Here is a 17331-nt window from a genome sequence, read left to right on the forward strand (position 1 = left end):
GCTGAACTGAAATTGGGTTTTAAAGCACCCCCACCCCAGACACCTGCCTCGCCCAGCAGAGAGGATAAGTGAGCATTTGGGAAGAGCATCTACCCCAGGCCCCATTTCTCAGCCCCCTACTGTCTCCAGACCTGAGGGGCTCCCAAGGAAAGGCCGCTGGGATGCAAAGGTGTCCTTTGCCTGCAGAACTGAGGCTGACTTAAGTAAAAGACACTGTTTGCAGGGAGTTGAGGCTGGAAAGGGGCTGCCCAACTTCTGTGTGCCCAGCTGGTTCTGATCAGGGGCACAGATACCTTGCCAACCTGGCGCTCAGCCCTGGCAGAACTTGGCAGCACCGGAGTCAGCACGAGAAGGGAGGGGAACAGAATTTCTGTCTGGGGACTCAGCCCAGGAACCTGAAGCTTCAGGGGAGAGGGAAGGAGAAGATGATGGGGATCTGACCTCCTGTGGTGAGTGTTCCTGGTGGAGCCAGAACTATTCTCGGCCCACCTGAGCTGCCCTCCGCCCAGACACAGCTCTCTACTGAGCTGGGGCAGGGCACTGAGTCCAGGGGACAGCTCCTGCAGCCAGGCCGATTCCAACTAGATTTACTGATGCTGCAGACTCAGCAGGAGGTGTGTGTGTCACCCTACACCCCAGCACCTCCTCCAAGGACCAAGTGAAGCAGAAGGCTCCAGGCGAGGCCACACGCTCTCTTATCCTGGGAGCGCAGAACCAGAGATGTGCCCCGTGGAGGACTGACCTCCCCAGAAGGCACCGATTCCTGAAACGGGCACCCTGGCCGCAGCTGCAGCTCAGTTGCTGCCATTTTGGTGATGGCAGTCTTGGCCACCATCCTATTCTAGCCTCAGCCTGTGCCCAGCTGATGCCTGCCTCGAGGGCTTTGGCACCACCTGTGCACAACAGTCTACATGAAGCACGGTGGGCCCTTCTATTTCTTGCCCCAGCTTTCTCAGTCTGTCAGTCACTGGGAAATGCATTCTAGGTGCAAAGGTGGGAAGAACTGGAGGTGAAAGGTCCATGTGGCTGCTTCCCTGGATGCTGCCAGGGTGGTTCAAACCCGTCTGTGTATTGGCAGTGTTGGCAGTGTTGGCAGTCTGTGTATTCGCCCCTCCCAGAGCTTGGGATGACAGCTTTGACCCCGCAGCCCAGTTCTGCCCAAGGACTGTGGGTCTGCACTGACCAAGTATCTGTTTCCCGGCCTTCCAGGAGAGCAGGGAAAGGTGCCAGCCACCTCCTCTGACTCCTGCCCCAGCATGTCTTCCAGAGGGTGGCAGGTGGGGCTTCTCCCTTCTCAGGTTGAGGACAGCCATACCTGGCTACCAGGGACCCTGGCAAAGTCCCTCCAACTTAAACCCAGAGTGCGGTGCTGCGCCCTCCCACACACAATTCCTTTCTGACAGCTGCCTGACAATCAGAAGTGGGAAAGAATAGGGAGACGCAGCGGGAAAAGTCATTGCTTTTTGGTCTTCAGAGTCAAAATGTCCTCCCTGATGTTTCCCTACCATCTCAGCTCAGCTCAGCGCCCACACACTTACGATGCTGTGTATTTGCCTCCAGCATGTACTCGGCAGCTCCAGAGGTCAGAGCCACCTGAAAGCAGACATGCGGGCTGCCAGGCACCAGGCTTCCCAGGCCGCTGAGGCAAGGGCAGGGCTGGGTTCTGCCCCCAGGTCTGCCGCACCAGGCAGCTGGCTTCCTCTCTGCACCCAGGGCCACTTGTACCCTCACAGGACTCTTGGCTGGATGACCCATCATGTGCATGTCCCATGTGGTCCCCTCCACACACACAGGTTTCTGGACATTCACAGACGGGACTGCTGCAGCAGCCCAGTACCCCCCTGGGTCAGAAGAACACCCCAGAAGAGCCGTCAGGCACCTTGAAAGCTGAGGTCCTTCCCTGGGTGGGTGGGGCTCCCTCTACCTTTGGGGCCAGCCCTGACACCTCTCCCTTCCTGTCTCTGCCTGCATGCCCTTGTCACTGCCCCAGGTGGGGCTGAGGCCGAGGCACAGTTGTTTCTATGACTGACCCCTGGCCCCTCTGCTCTGACTGTTCACCCGCTATGGAGATGCCACAGGATAGACCTGAACTTCTCAGCTCAATCCCCTGGACTGGCCCATGAGCTCAGCCAAGGCACAAGTGAATGTCAAGGCCAGGTTCCCTAGGACCTGGCCTGCCCAGACACACCTCCTCAAATATAACCTAGTTCTCTGCAAGTAACTCTTCAAGGAGTCCCCTGGAGACCTCGTTCACACAGATGGAGGTGCTTTGGGGTGTCCCAGCCACCAGGGTATGTAATGAGGATAAAGAGGTGCTTCCCCCTCCCCTGTGAAGAGACGCACCTGGACTTGGTAATGGAGTCTAGTCTAAGCATTGCTGAGGCTGCTTCCTAGTGAGCCTTCTGGAAAGTTCAGCACCCCGTGGGGAAGCCACACGCTGAGGACATTCAATCTGCGGAGCGGTTTACAGGGACCACACAGTGCAAACACCTGTGAGGGGGCAGAGGAAGAGAGCGAAGGTTACAGAGGATCTGTGACCTCCTCCAGGTCTCCTCACCCGACGGCCGTGCTGGTGCACTGGGCCCTGCCGCTTGCTCAGCACAGGAGGGTTTGTGACTCTGGCCCTGCCTCCCCTGACATCGTCCATGCTGTGGGAATGGGTCACTGAGCCCAGCAGCCCAAACAGGTCCAGCCACCGTGGGAGGCCCAGTCCTGAGAAGAAACTGCCTTCAAGGCCAGAGAAAGAACCATGCACAAGACTGGCTTCACCGCGAAGTGACAAGGAAGTTTTCCAGACTCTGTACACTTGAGGAGCGCAGACAAAGGGGACTTTCTGAGAGGGGGGACCACCTCAGAAGAGACCTTAACTCTGTATGCACCCAGCCGCTGCTGACTGTTCCTGGATGAAACCGCACGAGGAAGGGGCGATAGTGGGGAGCAGCGCCCCACGCTCAGTCTGGAAAATTGTCTAGCCAGACCATCAGCTGCTGAGCTTCTCAAGGTGCTGCTGAGCAGGGAGGTCCCCAAAGAAGACCAGAGGCATCCCAGAGTCAAGCTACTAGCCAGTGGCTTCAGGGAGGGCTAAGTCACTTGTTCCCATTCCACTGCCCTCCGGGAAAATGTCTCCCACCAGCCCTATCACCAGAGTGGCCAAGTATCCTGGCTTGCCCAGCACAGCCCCTGGCTAGGATTATCTTGACTTAATTATTAACACTTCATCTTCACTCTCAGAAGTGTCCTGTTTTGGATAATAACAGAACAGACACATGTCTGAGTCTCTGCGGGCATGTTATATGCCCGTGAAGTATGAACCCCCACTGGAAAAGACCAAGTCTTCATTCCTTCAGTCTGTTGCCATCAGAATGATCGACCATATAAAGTACTTCCCAGTTTAAAAAGGCCCTAGTCTTCAATGGTCCTTGAGTCACCACGTAACTCTCCTCCTGTCCCACTGGGAAGGCAGGTAGGACAGAGACAATGTCAAGGGCACGCGGTCTTGCTTGCATACTTTGTTTTCACTGTGCTGCAGTTGTCCTTGCAACAGCAGAGGTGGGTGGCAGTCAGTGCCATGAAGAAGAGCATAGACTTTGACGGAAAATAGACATGCATGACTTGAGTAAGTTACCCCTTTTTCTGAACCTCAATTTCTTCACCAGCCTGACAGGCACTGTTATACCAAGGATCTGGGAGTGTCTGCAGGAGACAGTAAAATACGAAAGGCATCTGACCCAGGGCCTGACACATAGCAGATGCTCAGCAAAGCACAGCTAACACCAGAGTTGCCTTGGATGGTACTTTTGGGCCTGCCCTCTGTGGGACTGGAAGTCAGACCTGCCCCCTGGACCAGGAGATAGGCCCAGAAGTGGGGTTCACAGTCTCATGGCTGCCTGCCTGCCCAGGCCTGGCTCCCTGCCCCCAGGGTCAGTTAGATGCACAGGCATCCAAGCCACCAGTCCTCAGAGGAACTTCTCATCCCCAAAATCTCAGTGAGATTAGAGAAATGGTAGGTGGGCCAGACCAGGACTGCGGACTTTAACAGACACTTTGGACCATACAGGCCTGGCAGCCCTCTTGCGATGGGAATTATCTTAGAAGAGAGCATCCAGGGGAACCTTCATTGTCCTCCCATAAAACCCACTGCCTAAAAGGAAAACTGCTCTCAAGCAGGCTCAGCCTGCCACTTGCATGATTGGAGAGGATGCTATGAGCTCCCTGAACCCCAGGGAGGAGAATCCACGAGCCCCAGGCCGTACATCCTGTGTGCTCATGTGGGCACCCTGGAAGCAGCGGATAACTGGAGGGAGGCGCCTGACAGGCTGCCACTCCTCAGCCCTCACCCCCAGCTGCCTAATGAGGTGGTTACTTGTTTCCCTCAGGAATCTGACTCCGGGAGCGGGTGCCAAGTTTCAGCTTTGCTGATAAGATGTTTGCATCAGCCTAAACGTAGCTGGAACGCCTGACACACTAAGTGACCTGCCGACCTGTTTATAGGGCTTACCAAATATCTGGCTGGTTGCCGGTGAGATGAACAGACAGATCCCATTCACAAATAATGGGATTCATCTGGAACTCCCACACATGGCCTCAGCCCCGGAATGTCCCTCTGTAACCTTTCACCTTCAGTTCCTTCCTTCCAGTCCCACCTTCCAGATCACAGGAGGGAAGAAAAAGAGGCTACAGGAGTGTGGAGCCCTGAGGGGCAAGGAGCAGGACTGGCCACACTCCTGGTGGAGGACCATCCCCTTGGTTTCCTGTTCTGTAAAATCATCCTAGATGACGCCCTTCTGGAGGTCCCGGAGGCAGGAGGGTGACCTGATCTGGCCTCCCCGGAGGTCTTGGGAGCTGTTGGCAGCCCAGGGTTGGGCAGAGGCCAAGCACCGATGTCCAGTCTTCCTCTCACCTTGGTGGGACCAGAAGCAGTGTGAGCCTGAGAGCCTGGGTCTCACCAGCCCATCTGGTTCTCTCCTGCCTCAAGCTGAGGAGAATAAACCCCCTGGGCTGTCCAGGCAGAAGCCAGGAGGCCAGGCCCTGGGAAGCTTAATGAGAAGAGTGTAGACCTCAGAGGCAGACATGCCTGTGCTACACTCCAGCTTTAAGAGCTGGGTGGCTGTAGACATGATATTTGACTTGTGAGAACCTCCACTTCCTTGTTGGAGAAATGGGGATAACCATCCCTACTGCCCAGATCATTGTGAGCATTTCCTGAGGTGACGCATGTCCAGTGTGCAGAGGAGCTCTTGTTAGGAGTGACCATTACAGCAAAGTTTCCTTCCTGAAGAGTAGGGGTTACCCCAGCAGACTGAGGACAATTTTTCATGAACTCTAACCTTGAGTGCTCAGACAAGTGCTTCTGGGCTGACAGCATGAGGGGACGGGTGACTGGCAGGGAGACGGTGGGTGTCCAGGTTAAGGTAGATAACACGTGCAGTCCAGTTGAAGAACTTTCTGTGACGATGGAAATGTTCTGCAGCAGCCATGAGTCATATGTGGCTATTGGTGCTCTTGAAATGTGCCTGGTGTGGCAGAGGGACAGTGATTTTAATTGGATTGAATTTTAATGGATTTAGATGTCCATGGCCATGTGTGGCTGGGCAGGATGTTAAACACACAAGCTTTGGAGCCAGGCCTTCAGGGTTCACGGGCTGGCTGACACACTAGCTCTGGACCTCAGGCCACTTACTCAGCCATGAATTTCTAATAAGTACAAGGAAGGGAAATAATGCCAGTACTTGGGGGGTTTTAGGAGCCTACCCAAAGAGGCTATACACCAATGCCCTGCAGTGAGGAGTGCACAACTCAGGTGACAGCAGGGGTGGGCACTGCTGGGAGGTTGATCCCTCCCTCTCCACCCCTGCTTCCCCCAGAACCACATCCTGATGCTGATGTCCATGGCCGCCCGCATCTACAAGCACCCCAGCATCGGTAACTCCATCAACCTGGTGATGATAAAGTTGGTGATCATGGGGGATGAGAAGCTGGGCCCCGAGGTGTCAGACAACAGCGGGCTGATACTGCGTGACTTCTGCACCTGGCAGCGGGATGCCAACCAGCCCAGAGACCGGCACCCCGAGCACTTCGACACGGCCGTCCTGCTCACCAGAGAGGTTGAAGGCCTCCAGACTCTGTGGGGAAAGGGGCGGGCACATTGCTGGTCAAGGGGGGGTGTGGCTCAAATGTGGAGCCAGCCCAAATGTGGCGACTGGCTCCCTGCTGGCCCTAGCTGGACAGAGAGCCTTGAATTGGATGAGGGGGAGGGGGAGGAGGAGGAGGTCACGAGGACAAGTATGAGGTATTTCAAGGGAAGCAGAGGAATGCATAAGGGCTCTTGTCCAGGAGTTTGCGACCAACTGTCTGCTGAGGTCATGACAAGATGAAAAGGGCTCAAACTGCCCTGAGAGACATGTGGAGATGGAACAAAGTTCAGAGGTGCGGCTGCAGGTGCGGGGTTTAAATCCAGGGGCAGGTAACCAGGGCCTTCCTATAATGTCTCCAAATCAGGAGGCCTTTCCACCTTCCTAGTGAGGTTTAAGTAGGTGGTTTCCTAAAGCCTAGCCAGAGTCATCATGGGTGGAGGCCCTGCTCCCTGCCCCACAGGCCTCAAGACAACCCTGAGGCCAATGCTGCATGTTTAGCCCCACTTCACAGCTAGGGAATCCGAGGTCCAGGGGTCAGAGCCCACCAGTCTCCCTATGGGGGGGTCCATAGCCTCATCACTCATCAGGCTATCCTGCCTCCCAGGACAGACTTCCCAGGCCCACAGCCTGATGTCTTGCTGATCTAGATGACAAATGTCCTTTGTGAAGAAATAGAGATTTGGCTGAAAACATGTCCCTCATCTCAGGAGGTGCAGGAACATGCAGTTCCCGTCCTCTTTCTGTCCTCACCCCTCACTTTCTCCTGAGCAGAACCTTTGCGGGCAGGAGGGCAGGTGCGACACCCTGGGAGTGGCCAACGTTGGCACCATCTGTGAACCCAGCAAGAGCTGCTCTGTGATCCAGGACCAGGGCCTGCAGGCGGCCTACACTCTGGCCCACGAGCTCGGTGAGACTCCCACCTCCAGAGGCCACGACTGCTGGGCGGGGGGACCTGCCTTCCAGAGGCCAGTGGTGCAGCCCCAGGACTGTGCCATGCCTCCTGGTTGTCACAGAGTAACTGCCCTCATGCTCTCCATCCCGACCCTGCATGAAGGGCCAGCCTCAGGGGGCACAGTGCTCAGATAGAGCCGCGAGGGGGTGTCCTGGCTAGGCAGTCAGGATTCAGAAGGTCAACTGCAATGACAGTGTGAGAAAGTGAGCAAACGATTAAGGGGAATGTGAATCAGCAAAGGCCCCAGCAGAAAAGAGAGGGACCCCAGTGCTTCCGGTTCCCCTGGGAGAGTGGGCTGAGAACTGTCCTTGAGGAAGAAGTAGGTGGGGTTCCTGGATGAGCTGGCACTGCTTAGGTCTTCAGAGCACTGTACCCCATGGCTGACAGCAGTAGAGGTGGCAGGTGGACTAGGGGTCTCGTCCTCCGCAGGGCACGTCCTTGGCATGCCCCACGACGACTCCAAGCTTTGTACTCGGCTGTTCGGGCCCCTGGACAAGCACCACATGATGGCGCCGCTCTACGTCCAGCTGAACAAAACACGGCCCTGGTCCCCCTGCAGTGCCTCGTTCCTCAGAGAGTTCCTGGACCGTGGGTACGGTAGGTCCCCCGCTTCTCCCTGGCCAGTGGCGGGCACCCGCATTCCTGGACCATGGGTATGGTAGGTCCCCTGCTTCTCCCTGGCCAGCGGCGGGCACCCGCATTCCTGGACCGTGGGTACAGTAAGTCCCTGCTTCTCCCTGGCCAGCAACAGGCACCCTCATTCCTAGACCGTGGGTATGGTAGGTCCCCCACTTCTCCCTGGCCAGCGGCGGGCACCCGCATTCCTGGACTGTGGGTATGGTAGGTCCCTGCTTCTCCCTGGCCAGCAACAGGCACCCGCATTCCTGGACCATGGGTATGGTAGGTTCCCGCTTCTCCCTGGCCAGCGGTGGGCACCTGCATTGCTGGCATCTCGGGATGGGAGACACTGGGCAGCTGTGTCCTCACTGCCCTCCAGGGCTGAGTGCTCTAACCACTCCTCTAGCCTCAGCCCAGCTTCTAGCACCAATGAGATTATCTGCAGAGCAGATAGAAGTGGTCTGAGAAGGTCTGTTGGAAAAGGTGGGTTCCCACAGACCTTGAGGGAATGGAAGACTGTTTGTCATACAGAGCAGAGAATGGAGCCTCTGGCTGGAGCCATACATCACAGGGTAGTGTGAAAACAGCAGAGAGGCAGGAATGCCCCCTGAGAGCAAGGAGTGGGGCAAGGTGCCTGGTGCAGGCAGCCTGGCTTGTGCAGTAAAGAAGTGAAGACACAATTGATTCTTGATGCAAAAATAATAGATTGTTCAAACATCAGTACTTTGGCTTTAATTCTCTGGGCCTGGATTTAAGAGTCCATTTACATCCCCAATTATACTGTGACTTAAGATTAGTGTTAAAATTAGCTGGCCTTCCCTAGGTAACCACTGACTACAAATAAGACGTTCCGGATGACAAAGAATTCAATCCTTTAAATAAACGTGCTACTGATAGTCAAAACTTGGGAGGAATTTCTCTAGATGATGGAGTGTTGACAGCTTGTGGACTGAGGTCAAGGAAACCTTGAGTGTCAAGTGCGAGGAGGGAACCCCTGGCCCTTATTCCTGTTTCTCTGCTTCCTCCATTCCTCAGGGGACTGCCTTTTGGATGCCCCCTCCTGGGCCATGGCCCTGCCCACAGACCTCCCTGGCCGCAGGGCCCTCTATGACCTGGACCAACAGTGCAAGCAGATCTTTGGGCTGGGCTTCCGCCACTGCCCCAACTCCTCTGAGCAGAACACCTGCGCGCAGCTCTGGTGCCGCATTGATGGCCCCGACCCCCTTTGCCACACGAGGAATGCCAGCCTGCCCTGGGCCGACGGAACACCCTGCGGGCCCAGGCACCTCTGCTGGGAGGGCAGCTGCCTGCCTGAGGAGGAAGTGGAAAAGCCCGAGGTGAGGGATGACCACTGGGTGTCAGGGAGAGGGAAAGGGGGAGGGCTGTTTCCATGGAGGAAGCCACACTTGAAAGCTAGGAACCAGGAGACTTGGGGCCAGATGCAACTATGAGTAGAACCACACATCCTTTGACACACAAAGCAAAGCATATTTATTCAAACACAAGAGGAGCCCTTCAAGGGTGTACTCAGAGCAAATGGACGATGCTATCAGGGCTTGGGTGTTTGGGGAGCTTGCCTTTGGGACAGCGGTGGACTCTGACTTGGAGGATTGGTGCTAGGTGTGGACACTTCTGCACAAGACTATCGTGGACACTCAATAAACAGAAGCCATTATGAATTCTATTATAAATAGAGTGAGTGACAGCAGAGAGGGATATCCCATCAAGAAGGAGGGGAAAGTATTCATGCCCTACCCATGTCTGAGGTGAATTCATAGCTAGGGGTCAGGACAGTGGGAGGAAGTGTGGGGACCCCTTGTTCCAGGAGGAGGGAAGAAGGAAGGGGAACCACCTCTGAGCCTCAGAGAAAACTTGGCAGAGTGAACCTGCAGGAAAGGCAAGGCAATGTTGAGAAGGGGTTTTAATTGACAGGCTCCTTTGCCCTGCTCTTAGTACTTCCAGACTGTGAGGCTAGTCACCTTTCTCTAACTGGAGTCACTGAGCCATCTCTGAAATAATGTCCGATGGGTCCCAGCCTGGGTCTGGCCCAGCTCTGAATCACCACGGTGGCCTGCGCTCGCACCCTCCGGAAGGCTGTCCTCAGGGCACATCCTGTGCACTGAGGCCCAGGGGCCTGTGTGGCCAGGTAATCCACACGTTCCTTCTAAGCTTGGGCCAGGATGGGCATCATGGATTCATTCTAAGCCCCCTCCTAGCCCCTGCCCAACACGTGGCTTTTCCCAACCCCGTCCGGTAGTGTGGGCTTCACACAGTCCTGAGGGGGAAAGATGGGAAGGGGGTCCCCTCCCACCTTCCCCAGCAGTGCAGCCAAGCTCCACACAGGAAAAGTTAGCCAGAAAGTGATCCCAGGCTAGTGCTTCTAATGTATTTTTAAGGGGAAAAGACAGATCGGAAATACTGCATATATTGACAGAATCATGTCTCTGTAAAATAAAAACACAGCACCTTCATGATGATAGTCAGAGCAAAGGTACAAAGGGATATTGATGAAAATCATGTCAGTGGCTTCATCTAGGTAGTGGTATATTTTTAAGCGTTACTTTCTCTCACATCTTTCCTATTTTTCATTTTTTATAGGATCACGTATGACTCTTGTAACCTTTAAAAAATTATTTTCATTTTTAAAACTCTGTGTACCCATCCATCACAACTGCCTGACCTCAGGGTCAGTTGTAAAGTTGGATGCGACTCTGTTTGTTTCCAGCATGTCCTACTCACTCCTGGACCTGGTGGCTAGTAGAGTAGCAGCCTCACCTCCCAGAGAGCCTTCCTTTAGGTCAGCGCTGCTCAGCCTCAGCACTGGTGGTGTCCGGGCTGTGTGCACCCTGGCTGTATAGGCTGAGCAGCTCCCTGCCCCCCACTCGCTGGAGGCCAACAGCGTACACCCGGCCCAGCTGTGACAACCACAGTGTCTCCAAACACTGTGGGAGTCTCAGCCCCCATGGGAAACCACTGTATTTTCTTCAGCCTTATTCCCATAAAAGTGTTTCATTCAGCAGCTCCTACTGAGCACCTAATAAAGGGCGAGGCACTGTTCTAGACCCCTGGGTGCTTGGGGGGCAGCCGAGGGCCAGGCCAGCACAGACCGTGGTCACTGGGAAAACGAATCGGGCAGTTACCAAACTCCACCCACCAGTATAAGCACAGGTAGGAGAGAAGGTCCCACCAAGAGCCTAGGCCCTCTCCCCTCCCCCCACTCAGCGCGGCCTTGTGTGTTGCAGGCTGTGGTGGATGGAGGCTGGGCCCCGTGGGGACCCTGGGGTGCATGTTCACGGACTTGCGGAGGAGGAGTACAGTTTTCATACCGCGAGTGCACCAACCCCGAGCCTCAGAACGGAGGGAAGTACTGCCTGGGTCAGAGAGCCAAGTACCAGTCGTGCCACACCGAGGAGTGCCCCCCGGACGGTAATGGCCAGAGCGGCTGCTGCGGCGCCTGCAGCACATCCCTGGAGGAGGGCGGTCTTCCGGGTTCAGGGCTTTCCAGGGTGTAGACAGAAACGGGCTCTCGAGGTACCACACTTCGGGGCAGCCTGCAGCGCCCCTCACTGTGCAGGGAGAGCCTGGCGAAATCAGAGAGAAACAGCCCTGGTTTTTGGAGACATGGACATGGAGGACCTAATTCCCAACCTGCTTATGCACTGGGGTCGGGGGAGGGCTCTGCAGAAGGCGAGAGGACAGTAATACTCCTCCTGGAGGAGTCTAAATCCTGGTCTGTGTGCAGAACAATGGAGGCATTGTCCAAAGCAATTGTTGGAGCCACCTCCAGGGTCACTCCAACCGATGTTCAGCCCAGGGCAGAGGGAAGGTTTCTGAATCTGATCCTAGCACACACTTCTCCTGAGAAGGTTGCCCATCTCCCCTTGGGGCCATGGCATCTGCCTGCGGGAACCTTCCTGGGAAGTGGCCTCATGTCTGCCTCCCAGGCACATCCCCCAGTGCCCACAAGAAAGCACAAGCCTTAACTCCTTAACTCAGAGCAGTGACAGCTGCAGAGACATCAGAGGGAGTCCCTGCAGATCTTTGCCCCACCACCCTGTCCAGCTCCCCGTCGCAGTTTCAGGGAGTGTGGCAGGTAGCAGATGGCACACACTTTTAGGGAGGTTAGAGAAGTTCCTCCAAGCACAGAGGCCCAGCCCAGGGAGGGCAAATAGCGAGAGAGTCTGGAGGCTTTGTAGTTTGGCAAGACGAGGAGGAGCTGTAATGGCAGGAGTCTCTAGAGCCTCTGCCTGGAATTGTGGGCATCCTCCTGGCACACTAGTGAAGGGCTCCTGGGGAAATGAGAGAGAGAGGAGAGGAGAGGGGAATGAATACGAGGCACGAAGGAGACACAGACAGGAGCTGAGACCAGGATTTCAGGTGCACTGGTACCAGCCATCTCTGTCAGTGGGTGTCTAGCACCTCTTGTGAGCCTCAGCTGTCCTGACACTCTCTCAGGAGGGGGTGTGGCCACCCGGGGTTTGAAGCTCCACAGACCATGAAGGTGTCCAGCTGGGTGGGGAACCTCAGCAGTAAGAGCAGTGCTAACTTCAGGACCGCGAGAAGGAAACACCCAGGTCTTCCTGTCTTAGAAGCAGCAGGATGGGTGGGAGACTGGGCACCAAGTCTCACAGGAAACCCCCAGCCTTGGCTTGTGAGCAGTGGACTGAGTTGCGGAGTGTGGGAAGGAGCATGCAAAACCTCAGCTCATCCTGAACAGAGGACAGGACTTAGTGACATGCTGGAAATAGCAGATATAGGTGCTCAAATGTCGAGAAGATACCAGGGTTCCAGTCTCAGGCAGGAAGGTGGTAACATCACCCAATGAAGAGTCAACCAGGTGATGGAGGAACCACATGGAGTCGGGCCTCACTGAGCTGGAGGTAATCGCAGTGTCTCCAAGTGGACTCCCCCAAGGGCACCCAGAATTACAGCAAGTAGAGTGCAGAGGCAAGATCAGAATTAGGGGCAGAGGGGGCCTTTGTCTAAACATCCAGTGTCAAGAGTCATGATCAGCAGAGGGTCCAAAATATACCTCCATGTGTCATTCTCTGCTTCCCAGGCCTACTGAGTTATCCCTATGCTCACCTAGGTTTGGTGTTGGTGGTGGTTTAGTCGCTAAGTCATGTCCAACTCCTGCAACCCCATGGACTGTAGCCTGCCAGGCTCCTCTGTCCATAGGATTTTCCAGGCAAGAATACTGGAGTGAGTTGCCATTTCCTTCTCCAAGGGGTCTTCTCAATCCAGGAATCGAGCCCAGGTCTCCCGCACTGCAGGCGGATTCTTTATACCAACTGAGCCATGAGAGAAATCTAATCGGTAAAGCAGAATTAAGACCCTCCCCAATAGAAATGCTGTCTTTCCCAGAAAACCCCCCCAGGGCTGGCTGCTCCTTTCCTGCCTCATGAGTCAGCACCGAGGTCAGTACTGAGGAAGGGAGGGCTAAGATGACTGGCATCCTGGGGCCAGGTCAAGTCCAGGAGGAAGAAGGTTGCCCGGAATCTAGGCATCTCCCCCTCGGGGTCCTCCCTGCTTCAGTTCAGCATGGTGACTCCGTGACCTCTCATCCTTGTTTTAGGGAAAAGCTTCAGGGAGCAGCAGTGTGAGAAGTTCAATGCCTACAATTACACAGACGTGGAGGGAAACCTACTGCAGTGGGTCCCCAAGTATGCGGGGGTGTCCCCCCGGGACCGCTGCAAACTGTTCTGCCTAGCCAGGGGGCGGAGCGAGTTCAGAATATTTGAGGACAAGGTGAGGAACCTTCTGGAACTCAGATGCACGGGTGGGGAGGAAGGCCTCCTGGCCCAGACCATGTGCAGGCTGCATCTATGCTCAGGTCCCTTGAGACCCCGCTTCCTTTCTGCAGGTGATCGACGGCACCCTGTGCGGACCCGATACTCTGGCCATCTGTGTCCGTGGCCAGTGTGTCAAGGCTGGCTGTGATCACGTGTTGGACTCACCTAAGAAGCTGGACAAGTGTGGGGTGTGTGGGGGCAAAGGCGACTCATGCAGGAAGGTGTCTGGCTCCTTCAGTCCCTCCAGGTGGGTCTCCCAGGAGTCCTGTCCCTAGCTGCGGGAGTGGACCGGGCTTTAGAGATAGACAGTGGCAGCCCCTGCATACCCAGGAGCGCTAGCTGCAGTGTCTGCATGAACTCGGTGTCCTCTCTGTCTCAAAGTGGTTGTGAGGGGTCAGGAGGTGGGAGAGCACATGGCGCAGTCTGATCAGCAGAGGGACCACTGGAGGCCACGTGCACAGGGCTGCATCATCTCTGAGTCAGTCGGCAGCAGATCTGCGCTGAGTAACCAGGACCCCTGCCAGAAGCAGCTGCTCCAGGCCTGCTGTGGGAAGGACGTTTCACCTGTACCTGGCGGGCCCTGCCCTTTCTGCAGGTGGATCTTCAGAAAGGGGGTTCTTGGGGGACCTTGGCAGTCTTGGAGCTTCCTGAATCTGAGAGCCCCAGATCCTTTCTCACACCTTAAATCCATAAGTTCATGTGAAGTGAAGTGAAAGTTGCTCAGTCTGGTCTGACTCTTTGCGACCCCATGGAGTATGCAGTCCATGGAATTCTCTTGGCCAGAATACTGGAGTGGGTAGCCTTTCCCTTCTCCAGGGGATCTTCACAACCCAGGGACTGAACCCAGATCTCCCGCATTGCAGGAAGATTCTTTACCAAATGAGCCACAAGGGAAGCCCTCCTATATTTAAGTGCTTTCTGATTGACTCCTAATATGAGTCTGTCAGGGCCAGGATGGTCATTCCCTGTTTATAGATGAGAAAACGGAGGCACGAAGAGATAACATGATCATCTGAGGTCACCATGGCAGGTAACGACGTCCAAGGAGAACCCAGTTTTCTCCTTTCCTAGGGGTTTTTTCCTGCCCTGCACACACTTCCTAGAGAAGAAGGGCAAGGGTCCATGGCCACACTGCACCCCTACTCAACTCCTTCATGCTACCTCATCTCATCAGAATCAAAGAACAGAATCTGCTTTCAAATACAACTCGCGAGTCTGTTCAAATTTAAACTCAATGATGTAGAAAAGAGAACCATGGTGTGTGGGGCGGTCAAAGGGGGAGTCCCCACAGTGCTCATTCAGGCCTTAGAGCAGGGGCCAGCGTCCTCTCAAGCTTCCCAGTGGGCATGAGGCAAGAATAGCAAATAACAGAGTGACCGCCCTCCTCAGTCCTCTTCACCTCCCTCCTAGCCTGTGAGACCAAATACTTTCTACCCGCAAAGAAGAATAAGATTCAGGGTTCTCCATCCCACAGAAAGCCCAAGGCCCACAGTAAAGGGGAGACATTTGCCCCAGAGCACGCTGTCCCCCCAGACGGCCCAGCTCCTGGTGCTGGCACACCCAGGAGAAGGCCCCTGGGCACAGAGTGTCACCCTGCTCCCTGCCCTCAGCCACACAGCCACATCTCCAGGAACAGACGGACTCTGGGAGGGGAGTGAGGCATCCATCTGGTCAGATCCTGGAATGCGCATGGGGAGCAGAGTCTTCCACGCGGACTCGAGCAGCAACAGCCCAGCTTTCACTTCCCTTTGGGCTGCCTTCCCCTCTGTGCTATCGTCAAGATCTCATCTCCAAACATTTACAATAGAGCTGCCGGGCAAAGCAAAAATCCCAATGTACAGAGCATTCTTGCTGGCCTCACCAGCTAATTTACTGGCAACTTTATGCAACTATTTCCTGGTTTGATAGTGCAAATTTTTGTCTGCCCACCTCCAATCACTCCACTCTGACCTCCTGAGTGCCTGGCTGGGGAGCCACAGGTCCTAAGGGTATCTTTCTGTTCCTGTCACAGTTATGGCTACAATGACATCGTCACCTTCCCAGCTGGCTCCACAAACATTGATGTGAAACAGCGGAGTCCACCGGGAGTTCAGAACGATGGCAACTACCTGGCCTTGAAGACCACAGATGGGGAGTACCTGCTCAATGGAAACAACGCCATCTTTCCCACAGAACAGTACATCCTGCTGAACGGGACTGTCCTCAGGTACAGCGGTGCCTTCACCTCCCTGGAGCGGCTGCAGAGCTTCCAGTCCCTGCCCGAGCCACTGACCTTACAGCTCCTGAAGGTCCATGGGGATCCCCTCAAGGTCAAATATACCTTCTTTGTCCCTGACGACGTGAACTCCAGCAAACAGAGCAGCAGAGAGAGGACAACCACCAATGTCATCCAGGCCCTGCTCAACACGCAGTGGGTGCTGGGGGACTGGTCTGAATGCTCTCACAGCTGTGGGGCTGGCTGGCAGCGGCGGACAGTGCAGTGCCGTGACCCCAGCGGCCAGACCTCTGCTGCCTGTGACGAGGCTCTGAAGCCTGAGGATACCAAGCTCTGCAGAAGCCTGCCTTGCTTCTCGTGATCCAGAGCAGGTGACTTCTGCTCATGGACTCGGGGTGCGGGGTGTAGACAAGGCCGCACTATGGTGACCCCACATCTGGAGGTGGTATTGCCAGCCTACCCAGGCCTTACACCGCCATGGCCCTCCATCTGGGCATGAATCTACAAGGGGAGGAGAGGAGAGTGGAGACAGACCACAGATGCTGTGGGGTGGACCCTCCTTGGTCCAAGTAGAGGGCATAAGGTAAAAGGGACACAAACAGAAGATTCGTTCAGCCTATTTGAAAGGGGGAAGCAAAGTTAAATGAAAAAACTGTTTTCTACTTGGTTCCCTTGATAAATAATCTACCTCAGTGAGGAAAATATTAGTCACAGAGAGACGGGGAGTTGGGGTGATGGTGAGCATCAAGGCAAGCCCCGTATTTGCGCCCTGAGGTGTCTTCAGAGATGACCGGGACTATCTCCAGTATTAAACCCATCGGCTGGAGGGCTGCAAGCCCAGAACTGTGAAGAGCCCCGTGTTCTCAGGCTCCCACCTGCAGGGGTGGATCCACTTCAAGTATTTATGCAAATGTGTCTCTGAACTAAAGTGTGCGCTTGTGCCAATTCAGTGGTCTGATCTGGCTCTGTACTTCTCTGGAAGGGCAGGGGACCCTGGGCCCCAGGACAGAGGCTGAAACTAGGTCAGCTCACCTTGAGCACACCCATGGAAGCTGGCACCTTGCCTGCATCTCTGAGACCTCCCTCTGAGTGCTCTTGTCTGCCGAGTCCAGACAGTTGAGGCAAGGCTGTATCTGCATACTCCAGACTGGAGGTTTCCCAACTTCAGTGGGCATTAGGGTCATTAAAGGCCTGCTTGAAACACAGATGGCAGGGCCCAACCCCAAGGGTTTCTGAGTCAGTGGGTCAGGGACTGCAAATCTGCTTTTCTAACAAGTTCCCAGATGACATGAAGGCTGCTAGTTTGGGGACCCTGCTTTGAGAAGCCCTGCTCTAGTGGAAACTTCCAACTCTGGGGTAACAAAGGTTTGGCAATGCCCTCAGGTTGCTTATTCTCGGGAAATCCTCTCCCATTCCACTCTGCGTGCATCCTCATCCTCATATTTACATACCAACCAGCCGGAGAAACAAGATTCTCTTAGCATCTGAGGAATGCCGCACCTGTTTCTAAGGACCATCATCCCAGTGACCTCAGCTCCTCTCCACATCGAGTTCAGCCCCAAACCACAACTCTTTTGACTACACAAACGGCAGCTGTCCCCATCAGCGCTGTTACACAGA

General features: G+C 55.1%; 1 protein-coding gene across 1 annotated transcript in view; it reads left to right on the forward strand.

Annotated features, from left to right (window-relative positions):
- The window catches only part of ADAMTS8 (ADAM metallopeptidase with thrombospondin type 1 motif 8), a 42950-nt gene extending 26268 nt beyond the window's left edge, over nt 1-16682 (forward strand). Inside the window, exons 4-11 of the mRNA XM_061159036.1 lie at nt 5865-6104; nt 6906-7041; nt 7516-7683; nt 8740-9041; nt 10947-11130; nt 13280-13452; nt 13568-13743; nt 15508-16682. Of these exons, the coding sequence (XP_061015019.1) occupies nt 5865-6104; nt 6906-7041; nt 7516-7683; nt 8740-9041; nt 10947-11130; nt 13280-13452; nt 13568-13743; nt 15508-16072 (1944 nt within the window). The 3' untranslated portion in view covers nt 16073-16682. The remainder of the gene's footprint in view (nt 1-5864; nt 6105-6905; nt 7042-7515; nt 7684-8739; nt 9042-10946; nt 11131-13279; nt 13453-13567; nt 13744-15507) is intronic.
- Nucleotides 16683-17331: the final 649 nt, after the last annotated feature.

Source organism: Dama dama, chromosome 2, assembly GCF_033118175.1.
Source record: "Dama dama isolate Ldn47 chromosome 2, ASM3311817v1, whole genome shotgun sequence".
Lineage (NCBI taxonomy): Eukaryota > Metazoa > Chordata > Mammalia > Artiodactyla > Cervidae > Dama > Dama dama.